The sequence below is a fragment of the Durio zibethinus genome, chromosome 15 (genome assembly GCF_047325235.1).
Source record: "Durio zibethinus cultivar Kanyao isolate XHJ-2024 chromosome 15, ASM4732523v1, whole genome shotgun sequence".
Taxonomy (NCBI): Eukaryota; Viridiplantae; Streptophyta; class Magnoliopsida; order Malvales; family Malvaceae; genus Durio; species Durio zibethinus.
In genome coordinates this window covers 14,126,765-14,145,228 of record NC_143176.1, presented here as the reverse complement: position 1 = coordinate 14,145,228, position 18,464 = coordinate 14,126,765, and the positions used below count along the sequence as shown (strand labels likewise).

The following is an 18,464-nucleotide window of genomic DNA, read 5'->3' as shown; positions in this document are numbered from 1 at the left end:
TCGATCAGTTTAGTCAGTTTTTTCGATTTGCAAATGAGAACTTAGAAGACAAAATAAGAACCCAATTTAGTAAAAAAAGAGTGGAAATTTTTGGAAAATTGGTTTTTAATTCATACTAAGATTAGCAATGACTAAAATAATGAAAACATTAGTTCTAAAATTCAATTTAATTCCTTCTCATTTTCTCCACTTTCCTGACTACCAAATAGATTATTCTTGATGAAAAAATAAAAAAATTGCTTCTTGAACCCACAATTCCATATCTTACTCCTTGCAGGCATTGAAATTTTCAATGTAACACCAATCTAAATGCTAAAAAAGGAAAAACAACTCACTAAAATTGCTAAACTCGAACTAAAAAAAAAAAAAAAATCCATTTTTTAGGTTGCTATTGAACTCATCCTTCGACTTTTCCCCGACCTTAAAATGGATTTTCTTTTCTGGTTAAGCTTCTCTTTTCTCGACCTTAACTCGTTGAGCCTTTGCCAAAACTAGGAGAGATTTGGGGTAGAGGAGTTAGGGATTTCGAGGATTTGATTTGGAGATAAGGGAACTAACAAAAGTGGTCAGGAAATCATCGAAAACAAGGTAGAAGGGGGCTATATAGGGGAAGGGAGAGGCTGAATCACATGGTTTTCGGACTAAACTAGGTTAGTTCCAATCCGAAAAAGGGGATGAGGTACTCTGACAGTCAAACGATGTTGGGCAGCAGCTGAAGCGGGCCAAATTGGGTTGGGTACGGTGCTTGGGTGGTTGTCGGGAAGAGGAGAGTAAATGAAAATTAGGGAAGAAGGAGATAGAAGGGAAATAGTTATTTAAAATAAGATATCAATGAGGGTAAATATGTATTTTATAAAATATTTAATTATTAAAAGTTGGTTTTTTCTATTGGTTCGATTCATAAGATTTGAAATCACAAACCGTCGACTAAATCACCTAAACCGACTTTTAAATCTTAAAAAAATCAAACCAATTTATATAAATACTTAGTCTGTGATCGATTTTTTCAGTTTAAATCAACGAATGTTGTCCCCTATGAAAAAAAGTGGGGTTTCTAACATTATCGTTAAAAGCAGCTAAAGATGCGTCTTAACCTTTCAATTGAACTTTTTGATACATTGTCAAAATAAAATTTTGATTGCATGAGTTACACATATCCTTAAAAGTATATTTTAAAAAAATAAAAATTTAATTAAAAAAAAGATGTGTCATCTCTTAACTCTGTTTATATAATTAAAATTTTATATTGATAATATATTAAATATTAAATCATTTATTAAATTTATTTTTTTATTCATATGCTCTAAGTTTTTATTATTTCATCCATATTGTTTAATATTTTAATTCATCACAAAATATTTTTACAATAATACCGAACCCTTAAATGTTATTGGTAAGTCACTAAAGTACACATGTAACTCTCTGTCAATTTGAGTGAATTTCTTCTTTCTCATCGTTTTGGGTTAGGAGTAATTCAACATGAAACCTACTCCTTGGGAAATATATTAAGGCCATAAACTTTACACATAGAAGACCCGATGTCAGGAAAAAAGGCGCGTTGAGTCTTTCTCACATGTGCCTCCCTGTTGAAGCCAACTGTAACTTCATCTATTATAAAATATTAAACTTTTAATTATAATAATTAAGTTCATATCCTTAGGTTTAAATAAAAATAAAAGCATTAAATGCTTATTTGAATTTTATCACATCAAAAATATGATATAATTAAACTGATTAAACTATCAATTAAATTCGAATGTTAACTTCAATTAAATTCATTTAGTGTAAATTTTTCATTAAAAATTTTTTTAATCATAATTATAATAATAATTATTATTATTTTTAATCTTACCGCATTCAATCTTATCGTTTTTCCAAATAAAAGCTAAGAAAATAGAGCTAGAATGGGGAATGTGGCAAATAATGACACATGATCGACCCAGAGAACAAAGCAAGTTGTGTACTATTATATCTTTTCTGTCAAGAGAAAATGATATGGAACTGTGAAGGTATTCATGTCATCATTTGGTATTCATGTCATCATTTCTGTTAAAAGTAATGGGTACCCATAGATCACTGCAACATCTACAGTTGAGTGATTATGTATAATTTAGGTAACCAATTCCGCTCTAGAAAGGAATGAAAAAGGATGCATCACTTCCTCTCCTCAATACTCACAGGCAGGGGCTTAAATGCAGCCAAAACCACAGCAACTTTGCATACAAGAAATCCCATCATTCCAACCAGAAGTTCTTTCGGAGACAACACAATCGGAACATCTGCCATGCTATACTTGACTGCTAATGAAGAAAGTGCTATCGCCAGAGCAAGCCTTGATATTGGACCCCTAAATCTGACCATTCCATCTCCAGGATTCTTGGACATTAATTCTGAAGCTGGTAATCCATCAACAGACCTTTGCAATAGCAACAAATATAGAAAACCAGTGATCCCACCGAGTAAGAATGCAAAAGCAGAACTCTCCCCAATTGAGAAGGATGCAAATAATGTACCAACAAGTATAAGAACACTATCATAAAGTAACAAAGAGAACTTCAAATCTGCATATTCCTTCATACTTTTCTCATTAGTTATCCTGTCACTCAAGGGTGAAGTTGATTGAGAAAAGCCCTCGCTCAACATCACGAAGACATTTGGCCCAGATAACTCGGTAACGAGACAAGGTCTTAGTTCCACCATGGACTCGTCACCACCCTCTCCAAGCAAGATATCATCAACTTTGAAGTCATATTTAGCACCAACATATTCAAAATTTTCTCCATAATCTTCACCCAAGGAATATTGAGATGCATTAATGATGATCAGGTTGACACCTCCTAATCTCCATTGACCTGAGAAATGAGAAAGGAAGAGAAGCATTTAAAATTTTCAGTTGCATTTACTTTAAGCTACAAGTCACTGAACAGCTTGCTTGCACAAAGCAAGATCTTAAAACTAGCAACTGTTATTCAAGACTAACCTGATTCAACACCGATCCAAAGAGCTTGAACCTTCCCCAATTTTGCACCCTCAAAGATATATTGATCAACAGAACCTCTTTGGAAATAGAGAGTTTCAGCCTCCACCATGTTCTCTGATTCTGCAGAATGTTCAATTAACAAACATGCAGGTATCCTCTGTAATATTGAGTCACCTTTCTCATCTATCAAGCACAAGTGTATTCCAGCATTTATATTACTCAAACTTGAGCCATACATGTTACTTGTCCACAACCTAACCTTGTAAAAAGACCGATCTCTGTTCAAGCCGGTAGATGAAAAGATCTTTTCTTCCAAGGTCTCTGTACAGACTTTCGGTTCTGTGGATGGCAAAAGACGTGAAGGTTTTGCAAAGCCCTGAAAATCTGGAGAAGATATCAGTACTACATCAAACTCTCTAATAAACCTCATCTTGGAATTTATCTTCTTGTTGTGATATTCTAGGTGCAAAATACAATTGGAAGGACAAATGAAAATTTAAAAAGAAATGAAGCAGCTAATAAAAAGGGACACAGAAAAATAAAAAATTTTCTGCTTATAATTAGTCGACATATCAATCTGATTTTGCTCTGCATTTATGACCAAATATATATATATTTTGGTCAGCAAGCAGTACAGCCTTCAGCACTACCAGATAAGAGTGAAAAAATGAAAAACCAAGATGAAATAACCACTCAAATTGGTGATGCAACATCTAAACATTAGCAGCACATGGTACATCGTAATGCAAAGATTTCTAGAGCCTCTGAGCAAAGCAAAGAATGGGGCAGGTGTCTGAAAAGGAAATGCATGCATTGCTAGTAATCTATAAAAACTGTTAACCAATTGCATAAAATTCACAATATCTAATAATGTGATAGATTCTGAATTCTGAATTTGCAATATGTTTGTAAAATCTAGGATTTTTCAAGTAACTACTCTCATATTTTATCTCATTTCACATATTTCATAGTTTGCACTACCTTCTCTAGGGATTAACTACTTCTCAGTATGCATTTCATTCACCATGTTGTATTTTGAAACTTCAAGCAATATGTTTGGCCAGGTACATGCCTCTTTTTGTTACTTTGCCACACAAATTACAGTACCAGGCATTCTATGTTTCCTTTGTCAGCTAAATTTGCACATTGCTGTGTAGAACTAGGATCTACTCTTGAACCTTGAGAAGCCATCTCTATCCCTATATTTAATAGAGAATGAACACCTAGGGAGCAACCAATGAGCACAAACTAACTTTATTTTAACTATGGATAATTTGATATATCTGAAACACGGTCTAACTATGCATGTCATGGATTCAGAAATGAAAAGTCCCAGTTTATTCTGCATTATTTGCGTACACATATGTATGGGAACATCTCAGTTGAATTTGAAGCTTTAACCATATTCCTTTGATTTCAGGACCAATCAATCAATAGAATACTTGACACTGGTCATTCCGGAGTTGAAGAATAAAAAGGTTAAACTAGGAAATTCTCAAACCCCATTGCTACAAAAAATAGTAAAGAGATTATCTATTTTCATCAAGTAACTCCCAAACATTGGCTCAATAATAGATGAATGTATCCTGCTCAAAGACCTCGGCTGAAATCCTAATTCTTCCCATATATAGTAGCATATTAATCAATATTCAGACAGTTTTAAACACGGTATGAAAAAAGACATAAAAGAGACATGATTTAAAATTTTAACAAAAAACCATATGCGGGTTTCGCGAAAATAAAAAATATCACAACAAATTTTGTATTTTGCATCTTACACATGTTTGTAATATTTAGACTAAAAATGGAAGCCTCTGTTTTATCAAAAGAACATGTATGGTTGTAGGTAGCCACAGAAGTCAGAACTTACAAGTCTTTTCTTTTGGTAGGAAGAAACTCTAATATTTATGAATTTGGCAAACAAAAAGAGAAAGAGAGAGAGAGAGAGAGAGCCATTTTCAGTCAAAATATGACTTAATTACATCCTGCCTGAACCTTCTTAGCAGTAATTACCTGATGGGATACCCATATAAGAAACCGGAAACAAAAAAGCAAGAAATTTAAAGTTTAATAAGACCATAAAACAGGGATTCAGAAAGAAAAGCTATTTAAGGGTTTTAATTTAATTAGTAAGAGAGCACCTTTAAAATCGGATTTCTTGGAAGAAGAGATGATGAAGCCAAAGCGAAAACGAGCAGTTTGCAAGTGAAACGTTCGTCCTGCTGGTTTAATTCTAAAGGGATGATGATCCCTTTGATTCGTTGCAAAGAATCCGTGACCAACGGAAACTGACTCCATTGCCACCGCCACACACCACGATTTTTGTCTCCTTCGCATCCTAATTCCTATCTACACAAATTATCTTAATCACTCTCAAACTCCTGGATGACGTATACTTTTGGATAATTTCTCCTCCAAAAAAAAAAAAAAACATCTCCCATGCGAAATTATCAGATATCGACTCCATCAAATTGGATTAAAAACCCATTCTTTGTTTTTTTTTTTTTATTATTTTGTGTATTTAATTTTTAATCTTTTACATGAACTAAATTTATCAAATTTTTTAGAGAATAAAGAACAATAAAAATTATTATATATGCCAAGAACAATAAAAATTACAAAAATAAAATTATTAATTTAAATTATATATTATATCATCCAATAACATAAAAATATTTTAAATATATATATATATATATATCAAATTATCAATTAAATTTGCCAATATATTTAAATTTTGTTATGAATAATTACATTTAATATATTTAATTTTTATAATTAACAAATATATGATTACATTAATATTAACATATATTAAAAAATACAAAAACTAAAATTTATTTAAATAAAAAATTTACTCTCACAACTACATACAAATAAAAAGATTGTCAAAAACCATAGTACTTTAAAAAAAATTTCTTTTTTGGCCAAAATAATTATTTTTATCTTTTAATACTACTACTACTATTTATATTGTAATTTAATTTAGAATTACTCTTTCTATTATTAGTTCAATTAATTATTATTATTATTTATAAATATTGAAGAAAAAAAAAGTCCCAAAGCCAAGGAGATTGAATTATAGTTTAATTGAAAAAGTATACGTCTAGTTGAATTATTTTAGTTGAAAATCAGTTACTTACTAAAGTAATTTACACAAACTTTTAAAATGGACAGATTTCCAAAGAAGACAGAATTTAAATAAAAGAAAAAAAAAAGGGTGAAATAGCTGGTGCCAGTTTGGCCTTAAGACGAGAAAGAGATGCCAAATATATTGTGAATCTGACGCCAAAGATATTGGCCAGAATTTTTGCGGAGATATATATATATATATATATATATATTTTTATTTTTTTTTTCTTGAAGTCTCTCAATTGAAAAAAAGAAAAACAGAAAAGGAAAATTTTCAAATAAGAACAATGGTAAAATATCGTTTTTGTTGTCGGTGACAACCAAAACCAATCAAACCACGTAAGAATCTTTTTCCTCCCTAATAGATGCCCATGAATCCTGAATTTCTGGTTTGCCCAAAACTCCACCAAACAATAAGGTTTCCATGTTGTTCTAAAAGCATCAGGAGCTGATCTCACCCAGTTTCTTCCTGCTTTTTGTTATCTGCAATCGCTTGTTTTATGTGACTCCAACTTCTACTGAAGAACCTATCTGTCAAAACTCTCTTGGAGGCTGAAAAGTCTCCCTGAAGCTGTCAAACCAATCATGATGCAAGTCGAAATCCAGTCAACGAACCAAGGAGCAGGTTTGGAGCATAGGTCGCCTGCAGCCATGAACCAAGAAAACCCATCTCATCTACTTCCCATCACCAACAACAACCCCAAAACACCAAAAAAATTGACCCTTATCCCTCTCATCTTTCTAATCTATTTTGAAGTTGCTGGCGGCCCCTTTGGCGAAGAACCCGCTGTTCGGGCTGCAGGCCCTCTCTTTGCTCTTCTGGGGTTCCTTCTGTTCCCTTTTATCTGGAGTGTCCCCGAAGCTCTCATCACTGCAGAGCTTTCTACTGCTTTTCCTGGTAATGGTGGCTTTGTTATTTGGGCTGATCGTGCTTTTGGTCCATTCTTTGGCTCCCTGATGGGATCTTGGAAATTCTTGAGTGGTGTCATTAACATCGCGGCTTTTCCAGTTCTGTGCGTAGACTATCTGAAGAAGATTATCCATCCTTTGGAGTCGGGCAGGCCTCGGCGCATTTCTATTTTGATTTCAACATTAGTATTATCTTTTGTAAACTATACTGGATTAACCATTGTTGGTTGGGCTGCTGTTTTGCTGGGTGTTGTTTCGCTTTTGCCTTTTATCATAATGTGTCTCATAGCAATCCCCAAGATCCATCCCCATAGATGGCTTAGTTTAGGCCAGAAAGGTGTGAAAAGGGACTGGAATCTGTTTTTCAATACCCTTTTCTGGAATTTGAACTTTTGGGACAATGTTAGTACTCTTGCTGGGGAAGTTGATAAACCCCAGAAGACGTTTCCTCGTGCTCTTCTTGTAGCAGTGATTTTCACTTGCGTAGCATACCTGGTTCCACTCTTTGCGGTCATTGGGGCTGTTTCCGTCGATCAAACTGCTTGGGAGTCCGGATTTCATGCTGTTGCTGCAGAGATGATTGCAGGGAAGTGGCTAAAATTCTGGATTGAAGTGGGTGCTGTGTTATCAGCAATTGGTTTATTTGAAGCTCAATTAAGCAGCAGTGCTTATCAACTCGAGGGTATGGCAAATTTAGCCATTTTGCCCAAGTTTTTTGGTACCAGATCCACATGGTTCAACACTCCTTGGGTGGGGATACTGCTTTCAACTTTGATCACAATTGGTATGTCATATATGGATTTTACAGATATCATATCATCAGCAAATTTCTTGTACAGTTTGGGAATGCTCCTGGAATTTGCATCTTTTATTTGGCTGAGGAGAAAATTGCCTGAGACAAAAAGACCTTACAGGGTTCCTCTGAGGATGCCAGGACTGGTAGTCATGTGCTTGATACCATCAGCATTCCTTATAGTTATTATGGTTATTGCCACTAAAATTGTGTACTTGATTAGTGGATTGATGACTATGGGCGCCATTGGATGGTACTTTCTGATGAATTTTTGCAGGAAAAAGAAGGTATTTAAGTATATCAGTGTTGAAGATGAAGAAAGATGATCAAGATACAACTCGCCGAGGCAAATGCAGGATGAAATTACACATCAAGTTTCTTCTTCTTCTTCTTTTTTTTTTTTGTTATTATTATTAGCAGCCAACAGTCAATTTATTAATTTAAAGGGGCACATGTGGCTGGCTGAATATTTGGTTTAATGATGAATGCATGTATAATGGGACATTTGGCTTCGACTATGTGCGTGAATAGAGCCCACCTATAAATTAATCAGAAGTATGTACGAAAAATGAACTTGTTACGTGCCTATAAATGGAATCCTCCATGTTTTACCCATCTCAGTCTTTTGCTCTCTTTCGACCCACTCTTCTGGAGATTTTTGTTTCATTGAGAAGGAAAAGTTGGATTTTTTTTTACTAGGATTTCTTTAGCAACAATCTACAGCATCCGGACAGGAAGGTGGAATTTTCTAAATGAGGTTTGCCAAGTTCTAAGTTAAAATTATTAATTGAAAAATCCAAATCTACGAGTTGGTTTGATATGTAAACAATTAACTAAAATTTAGTATTTTCACAAAATTTAATTAGTAATAAACGAAAAAAGGCTAAACTATTAAAACAACTTTCTACTTTTTTCAAATCTCTTAGATAAGTCCGCAGCTTTTTATTTTACGTAATTAAGCTTTTAAAAAAAATTAGTTTTGTTTAATTAAATTCTTATTTTTTATGATAATCACTAAAATATGTTATTTTTATCATGTTGGTACTGTCTAACTAGTTGTTATTTTTACCAAATTAGAGACCTCTCAAAACATGAAAATTTATTATGAGTTGACGCTTAAAACCCATGTTACATCATGAAAATTCTGTTCATTTACACCTTTGATTATAAGTAGAGAATTAATGAAGTCTTTGACCAATAGCTTGGGTTGCATAAATCTATTAAAATTTTAGTATATCTAGAACAACATATATGATTGAATATCTACAAGTGCACAAATCATAACCAATAATATAGTAAAGATGGTTCCCATGAAAATTGAAATATATGTAATAGAACTAAATGTTGAAATATTCACCTTTAAGAATATCCAGAATATAATAATACAAATAACTAAATAACTATTTAAATTAACTAACTAAAGCACAACCTAACTAAGCACGTAAATAAACTAACTCTGAACTTAACAACTTAAATTAAACAAAATAGAATATAAATTTACTTAATAAACTTAAAAACATGTAATTAACCATAAACTAACATATAATAACCTTAAATCATGAATAACATAATGTAAATTAACTAATTAACCCCTAAATCATGCAAACTAGTCAAATTAAGATAAATTAAGCTAAAGAATAACAAGTTAACTTAGAATCAAGTCAAATTAATCAGTAGCATATAAATTGATTTTAACTTAGCAAAATTAAACATGTAAATACCAAATTAAAGAATAAGTAGTAGGTGAACTTAAATCACATGAATTCAAATGCATAATAGTGAAATAAAATTAAATAGAAAGTAAAAACATAAATTAAGAAAGTTTTGACTTGAATTGAAAAGAACAGAACTTGAATAAAAAAGAAAACTGAAATTGAACTTTGCATTAATTTAAAATAACTACTTAAAGAAAGTTTAAAACATGAAAAATAAAGAACAAGAAAACTAAAAAAACTAACAACTTTAGGTTGGGCTATCACCCCAAACCCTACTTGAATTTTCCTTTAAACAAAGGATAACTATTGATAAAACTAAACTACTAAAAAAAAAAAGATCCCTTTAGAGAGATATGTAAAGAGGTGTGACGACTTTAACTTGGTCTTTTGAAGTAGTGTAATTCAACCTTGCTTGGTATCTTAGATGAAACGATCTCCTTGAGATAAATTTTTAATGTGCTAATCTAACTTGCTTTATTAAATCTATGTGGACTGAATCTTGGCTATATGAGTGTTGAATTGTCTTTAATCTTGCTAACTTGGATTTATCTTATATAACTCATCTCTCTTGAGTTGAAGAAGGGAGGTTTGACTACTTCTTTAAGAGAGTAGAAGTTGATTCTCTCTTAAACTTTCTTATGCAACTCTCAAAGTGCCAACATTGAGCTGCTTGCAACCTTTTTTTTAGAAAAGAGTTGTATGGCTTTAATCTTTTTAACAACTTAAAGGTTTTGAAAAGTTCAACTACATAATTTTCTTAAACTCTTCTTGAACTTTAAATCCCTTAAAATTGAAGAATGGTGTGTGGCTAAGGTTTTTCAAGAGAAAAGAATGTGTTATAATTACTTTTGAACTCTTGGCAACCATTTAGAAACAAATCTTTAACTTGAAGTAGGGTTTGTGCTTCTTGAAAATTTCTTGGAATTGGAGTAGGATTTCTTGAAGAAAATAAAACTCTGAGTAGTATTTTTCTACTAGTATGCCATCCCCTCATTCTAATAGTTTTTTATCTTTATACAAATGCTATCCTTGGTAGGAATACCAATTCAAAATAGGATTTCCTAGTCAACTTTACAAAAACCAACTTTAAGTGGATAATTAAGTGCATCTCCTAATCGTGGTAGGAATTCCAAGTCAATATAGGATTTTCAAGTCAAAGTAGGAAAACATTCTTGAAATAGGAAAATTAAGGGCTATTTAGACTTTTTCACATATGGATAAAATTTTCAAGTCATCATGTCACATAAGCTTACAAGTAATCTTTCTTGGCCAATGAGAAACGGACTTGCTACCATGTCATCCATTAGTAATTTCATGCAATGCGCACTACATAAGTTACAATGGATTTGCATTTCAACTTGAAATTACTTTTTTATCCCTTATAATGGTTGAACATCTCTTTTATAATTCTTGCATGAATTTTCTAAAAATTTCATTAAGATTAAACAATTATAACTCTCATTGTTCGTCAAAGCAAATCTTGCATAAATTCATCACTTTAACTCCAAGATTTTCAAAAATTCCAAAAATTCGAAAGTCTTTACCAATACCATCTTAGATTACTCCAAATGTATTAAGAACCTATCAAAATTGATCAAGAAACTCTAAGAGTTTTGAAGATTTACCGAGATTCAATCTTTTCTTTAAATATTTCTTATAAAATAGCAAATTAAACACTTTAAAAGTAAAAAAAAAAAAAAAAAGCTTATTTTACCGATAACTAAGTAAAATTAACTCATTTAAGTCCTGAAAACAAGTTTAAACAACTCTATTTCATAGAATTATCAATATATATATATATACACACACACAAAGATGTTCAAAGAGATAAGAAGAGAGAGAGAAAGAGAAAGAAAAGAGCTGTAAAAAATAAAAATCTAGGTGAAAGCAAAGGACTTTTTCTCTTTATTCTTTGAATATTTGAAAAGACTCTTATCAAATTGATGTACAAGACTAGTGACTAACAAAGATTGGTTTGTTGGTTAACACAAAAAAAAAAAATCGAGAAAGCTGCTATCTAGAAATTTCTCTCAAAATAAGTCTTGTTACACCCATTTACTCAAATTAGCATAATCTTTTCTTGGTAAACATGGTCAACTCCTTGGAATGACTAGATAGTGCACACACAATTGCCACATCATCTTTACTCAAAGAATTAGCTCAGCCTCACCAAGGAAAAGGCTTCCCAACATTCCTATGATATCTTATCAATACATTACTTTAGAACTGAATACCTAACCACCAACTTACTCAAGGCCATTAAACGTAGCCCATATTTACTTGGGATCATTAAATACAATTCGTAACCACTTACATGGATTCTTTTGAGCTTCACGTATGCTTCCTATAAACTTTTAGCTGTTTCAGTTAAATCATTATCTTTTATCTCATATATAAAATAAAAAAGAGATTTAGATACGTAAAGTAAGATACAAGACCATACTTCACAGTTAAGCAATTTTTCTTCCATCATAATTTTCCACACACACCGCACCTTCTTCCTCATGTTACTTCCAATACCTCACTAACTTGAACATTGGAATGCATCATGAAAAATCAATTTCGGAACTCCTTAACCGTATTTCTGACTGCAGGTTCAAGCCATTCCACCTTCAACCTCCCAACATCTTCTACCAACTAAAACATTCCTAAAGCACCATCAACAAGTCTTATGTCAAGCAGTCCAGGTGATTATCGATGATTTGCTTCGATTCCTGCTTTATATTTCTCGATTGGTTATGAACTACAACAATACCCATATCTTCCTTTCCTTTGAAATCACTGTTTTTGCCCATCTTTTGCTCCATTTCTACTTTTGTCTTACAGACTTTTAACTAAATTTCACAGCCCCTATCTCTTTGTCTCCAAATCTGTATCTAAATGTGGATGGAGATATATAGAGAGAGAAGGGAGGAGAGGATACAGAAGGGGAGTCGTAGGATGGCAGGTAAGCTAGAACTTTTGTGAGAATAAGATTGCGTTTATTTAGTAAAAATTAAATTTTAAAAAATATTTTTATATTTTTTTATCAACAAACAATCATCTTAATTTTTTGAAAAGGGAACAAATATACAATGGAGATTGTGTTTGCATCATGTTGAAATTTTTTATTTAATTTTTTATGTTATTGGATTTTTATTTTCTCATGGTTAATTTGATTTGAGTGAGATTTAGTGAGCCCAGATTTTGATTTTGATTTCTTAATTTTAATCTTCATATAGCTTGTAATCCAGTGAATGAAGCACGCTCTGGTTTAATGATACTGGCAGTAATGTTGGTGGAAGAATTTTTTCATGTTTTTTTTTTTTTTTTTTTTTTTTTTTCTGATTTTAGTTCAATAATTAAAAATACGATTTTGTTTTGTTTTCGGTCTTAACTTCAAATATAATATTTTGATTAAAATATTAAAAAGTATAAACTGTTTAATTTTTTAAAATAAATTTTTATATTTTTATTATATTTAAATAAATTTTTATATTTTGATTTATATTCAAATAAATTTTTATTATTCTAATGCTTTATATTAAAATTTTATTTTATTATAAATTAAAATTTTAAAAGTTTATTTATATGTAAATTGAAAGTTAAAAATTTATTTGAATGTAAATTAAATATTAAGAATTTATTTAAATATAATAAAAATATAAAAACTTATGAAATTAAAATTGTAAAGTTTAAAAATCTTTTATTATTTTAGTCTAATATTTTTCACTCTGTTTAAAAGCACGTATATACTGTTGTTACGAAATCTTGTTTTGAATTAATTAAAAAAATATTTAATTTTCAATTAAATCGAATTAAATATGATAATTGAATTGAAAAACATTTAAAAGTTAATATCAAATTAAACATTTAATTGAACGATTTTTAATAGTGCCAAATAAGCAAATAGAATTGAGTTTCGGGTGTGGACCCAATGCCAGTTGCATATTTTATGTAATATTATAAGATTTTCATAATATGTCTAGTCGATTTTGCTGTGAGGCAGGAAATTAGGAAGCGTAGAACTGGTCAGAAGGATCCATATCCCGAGATTTCATGTCTAAGTTGCATCCCACTTTGGAAAATTATTTAATTTAATTTCTCAAAGCATAATGTCCAATTTCTCCATTTGCTTAGACTTCATCTGGAGTGGCAACAAGATTCATTACGATAATATTAAAAATAATAATAATTATTATTATAATTATAATTAAAAAAATTTAATAAAAAATTTATACTAATTAAATCTCATTAAAATTAATATTTAAATTCAATCATTACAATCATAAATTCAATCAAATCATACCAAATGAAATTCAAATGAGTACTTAACCTCCATCCGTGAGGGGAGTTCAACCTTTTTTGGGGCTAATTGGGCTTAATCCTTTATTGTCCGATAGGAGAAGAATTATGTAATGGCCGACTGGACTTTTTTTTTTAAGTTTTATTTATAGTTTGATTATTTATTTACAAAAATATTATATTTTTATAAAAGTTATTTGATACAACAAAATAATTTTTAATAATTTGTTAGTTTTACAATTATTAAATATATATTATAAATTTTACATGTAAAAATTTTAATCAAATGTCTTTAATGATAGTTTTTTCTTTTTACTATATTTCATCCACTACAATTGTTATGTTTGTATCCAAACATATCATCATTAGTATAAACCTTACAAACTAATTGAGATTGGTTGTAAAAATATTATTTAATCATAATTTTTATGTAAAATACATTATTGGTTATTAATGTATGAGATATTTTTTATTCATAAATTTTATTAAATAATGAGTTATTAATAATATATGTAAATAAAACCCTTGAAACAAAATATACTTTGCAAAAGAATTATAAAAAGTCATAATTATGAGACCCTTATTCATCAAAGACATTCTTGATCATTGTATTGTTAAAACTAAAACCATCAATAATCTTAAAAGATTGATACATATTAAGGCTCTTTACTTATTAGGTAAGCAACCGATTGCATAAATTAAGTATGGGAGACTTTGGGGATAGCATATGTGTGCTTATTAGAGAATAAATTCATTGAAAATGACCTGTTATGCGGTATTTCACTTTTGTGTCTAAAGACTATACTCTTATGTATCAGTAGTGTAAGTAATCTTTGACTTGTGATAACATGTCATCTTATATGTGAATTATCATATTTTGGTTTCATCTTTACCAATCAAGACATCTTATGCTTAAAAATAATGCCTTTAGGTATAGCATGAAATATGTGAAGGTGGGTGAGAGATCTAGAGAGAATTCATCATCTTAAGTGATATAGTGAGGACTTATCTCATTTGTTCGTGGTTATGTTAATCGAAAAGTCCATGGCTAAGGTACTTATGCTAAAAGGTTAATATAAAAAGCTGCAAGACTAATATGGAAAGATTAAAAGGTATACGCTGCTCCATGCTTTTTATCTTTCTAGGATATTTGATGAAAGTATCCAATTACACTAACATACTATACACTGAAATGTTAGTCAAATCATTTTGACTTTTTTAACATTTAGAGGGTCATGATGCATTGTTAGATATCGTTTATGATCATAATATAAAGAGAACTCATGCTTGAATTATTTTACATTAATTGATAACATTTTGGGAGCCAATGTATCACATACAATGAGATGACATAATGAATTAACATGAGATTGAGTGTTATGAAATTTTGAATTTCATAAAATAAAACTTAATTAAAATGTTTAATTAAGTGAAAAGGTAAAAATATAATTGTTTGGTGGCCTTTTTGTATACATATGAGATAATAGAATTCAGTAATCAAAGAGAACACAAGGTTTCATCGATTACAACACCCTTTTTACAAGGTTTTGCTGACTTTGGTCTTAGTGTTATGATCTTGTTGCAACATGTTCCCATGAAGAAGAAAAGAGTTTTCTTGTTTTTAAATGTTCTTATAATTGGCTAAACTAGTTGAGATTGTCATAAGAAAGGAAGAATTTTGAATCTTAAAATACTAGCATAGGTTTTAGTCAAATACAATCTTTGTTCTTTTGAAGGTTTCAATTTGATATCTGTGTGAATTATATTTAGAGGCGGCACATAGACGACTTTGGTTTGAAATAATAGTCTTGGTGTATAAGATTCAAGCGGAAAAGGTTGAGTTTTTGGATTTTTTTTTTTACAATATCCATAACTTGAAGTATGAACTAGAGTCATGTTTGAAATTGTAGCATGCCAATGATGTTGTTGGCAACAAATAAATCTTTTGTTTGGATTTGATTTTCTTTGTTTATTTTTTTGTTTTGTAATTTTGATATTACATGTATGTTTGTACTAAAGTATATTTAAATTTTATGCATATTTTACCGTAAATTTTAATCTTATTACTAAAATTCTCAATTTTACTACTATAATAATTAATTTCATTATCATTATTATTTTTAATATTATTAGAATTAATCATACAATCTGTCTAAATAGATTATAGGTAACTCTCCTTGAGAATGAAAACTAAATATACCATACGTCCTATCCATTATCCATTATTAGTCGACGGATGAAAAAAGGCTTAAACAAACTTATAAATGAATGCAGAAAAAAAAAAAGTAAAATCCACAAATCATAAGTTCTTTGACATATGACTAATTAATATTCAAATGACAAAGAAGCTCAAACTCTTCTTTTTAGGATGTTTAATTCGTAAAATCTTAAATTTCATATAAAAGTGTGATATTTCAAGGAAAGTTTAATTTTTAAGACATTATCTTTTCAAATTCTTGTGTTTAGTTAGAGAAAATTTATATTTATTAAATTATGTATTTTTATGATAATATCTTTGACAATTTAAAAAAAAATCTTTTATTTTGTTTAAAAGAACATAACAAATAATATTTTTATCATCAAATAAAAAAAACGATTTTATATATTTTTTAAAATAAAAAAATCAATTATCATGTAATTATAAAAAAATTATAATAATTAATATATTTTCAAAAAAATAACTACACCCAATTACGACATTGACTTAAAAAAGTTGATTAATTGGCTTTGGTTTGACTCGCTCGAACTACTTAACTCGCTCAAACACAACCATTGCCATCCATTTAATTAATGATGAAAAAAAAAAGTGAAATTTAGGTTTGAGATAATTTATCATTTCATTTTTCACGTGGTTTTTTTTTATACAATATTATATTTATCATTTTGAGATGCAATTCAATTGAATTTACTCCAGCCATATATTGTGATATTCATACATTGTGGACCTAGTTCCAGAAATCATGGGAGAGAGAGCCAAAATGAGCTGTCGGCTACCTTTTTGGATGATTGACTTCGTTTACTGGTCCTAACCCCCAGTTGCATTTTTTCCTTTTTTTTTTTTTTTTGAAAGACTTTCACTTTTCAATTTGTTTATTACTATAAAATATTTATACATTAAATATATACTTTTATATTAAAAATTATCAAAAAATAAATTTTGATCAGTATAATTAAAAATATAATATTTTATGAACAATTAAGTTTATTAAGCCGTCCTATAGAGATCTAACTTTAACAGAACAGTAACGTATCTAAATTTTTTAAAAAATATTTATTTATAATATATAAAAAATTATCTATAAATTTATTAAATTTATAAATAAAAAAGTGTCTAAAATTTTTTAATGATTTATGTTAAAATTTGAGCTTAAATTTAATTTAATATATATATAAAATAAAATAATAATTTTTAATTATAATAATAAAAAATATATTAAAATATAAATATTTAATTAAATTCATGAATTATTTAAATCACATAACAAAATATTCAAACTCAATTCATTAGTTAAATTAAATTATGCGAACTTAAACTTAACAATAATTAAATTAAATTTAAATATTATCTTAAATGAACACAAATAACATGAGGTGTATTTATATCTACCGATTATACGATTATGAAAGACGTTTCGACGACATAACATAGATCTAACTCCAAAATAACATAGATCTAACTCCAACAGAATCTTAAAAGCTGTGGCCTACTACTGCCTTTGAATTGTCATCACTCCGTACTCGCACTGATGATGCTGAAAAAGCAGTGTTTGTTAGCAAATGTCCTACATTCAAGAAGCTTTCGAAATTCAAACCCCCCCAAGTGCAAGGAAAATATCTACCATGACGGGAGACTCCAACCTTTATTCCGAGCAACTCCTAGGCCACCAGGAAACGCGTCCAACCACCACCGCCGCCACTGCCAGCACAAATTCAAAAAAGCTATCCATCATCCCCCTAATCTTCGTCATTTACTTCGAGGTATCCGGGGGAGCATATGGTACATCTAAACATTAGCAGCACATGGTACATCGTAATGCAAAGATTTCTAGAGCCTCTGAGCAAAGCAAAGAATGGGGCAGGTATCTGAAAAGGAAATGCATGCATTGCTAGTAATCTATAAAAACTGTTAACCAATTGCATAAAATTCACAATATCTAATAATGTGATAGATTCTGAATTTGCAACATGTTTGTAAAATCTAGGATTTTTCAAGTAACTACTCTCATGTTTTATCTCATTTCACATATTTCATAGTTTGCACTACCTTCTCTAGGGATTAACTACTTCTCAGTATGCATTTCATTCACCATGTTGTATTTTGAAACTTCAAGCAATATGTTTGGCCAGGTACATGCCTCTTTTTGTTACTTTGCCACACAAATTACAGTACCAGGCATTCTATGTTTCCTACGTCAGCTAAATTTGCACATTGCTGTGTAGAACTAGGATCTACTCTTGAACCTTGAGAAGACATCTCTATCCCTATATTTAATAGAGAATGAACACCTAGGGAGCAACCAATGAGCACAAACTAACTCTATTTTAACTATGGATAATTTGATATATCTGCAACACGGTCTAACAATGCATGTCATGGATTCAGAAATGAAAAGTCCCAGTTTATTCTGCATTATTTGCGTACACATATGTA

The 18,464-nt window shown here is 30.1% G+C and overlaps 1 protein-coding gene and 1 pseudogene across 2 annotated transcripts; one reads left to right on the top strand and one right to left on the bottom strand.

Moving 5' to 3' along the window:
* Window positions 1-1,936: 1,936 nt before the first annotated feature.
* LOC111301808 (Lipase/lipooxygenase, PLAT/LH2 family protein) lies at window positions 1,937-5,529 on the bottom strand. The gene is made up of 3 exons (XM_022897789.2): window positions 5,122-5,529; window positions 2,981-3,364; window positions 1,937-2,852 (listed from the first exon to the last, which is right to left on the bottom strand). Exons 1-3 carry the CDS (start codon window positions 5,315-5,317, stop codon window positions 2,155-2,157), a joined length of 1,278 nt encoding a protein of 425 aa, XP_022753524.2. The 5' UTR covers window positions 5,318-5,529; the 3' UTR covers window positions 1,937-2,154.
* An 818-nt stretch (window positions 5,530-6,347) lies between these two features.
* Window positions 6,348-8,429, top strand: LOC111302381 (putative polyamine transporter At3g13620 pseudogene; annotated as a pseudogene). The gene has a single exon (XR_016328220.1). The product of XR_016328220.1 is annotated as a putative polyamine transporter At3g13620 pseudogene (transcript).
* Window positions 8,430-18,464: the final 10,035 nt, after the last annotated feature.

Coding starts and splice junctions, on each gene's coding strand:
- LOC111301808 (XM_022897789.2), bottom strand. CDS start 5,317: ATGCGAAGGAGACAAAAATCGTGGTGTGTGGCGGTGGCAATGGAGTCA. Junction 3,365..5,121: donor CAAGAAATCCGATTTTAAAG/GTGCTCTCTTAC, acceptor TATCTTCTCCAG/ATTTTCAGGGCTTTGCAAAA. Junction 2,853..2,980: donor TTGGATCGGTGTTGAATCAG/GTTAGTCTTGAA, acceptor CTCATTTCTCAG/GTCAATGGAGATTAGGAGGT.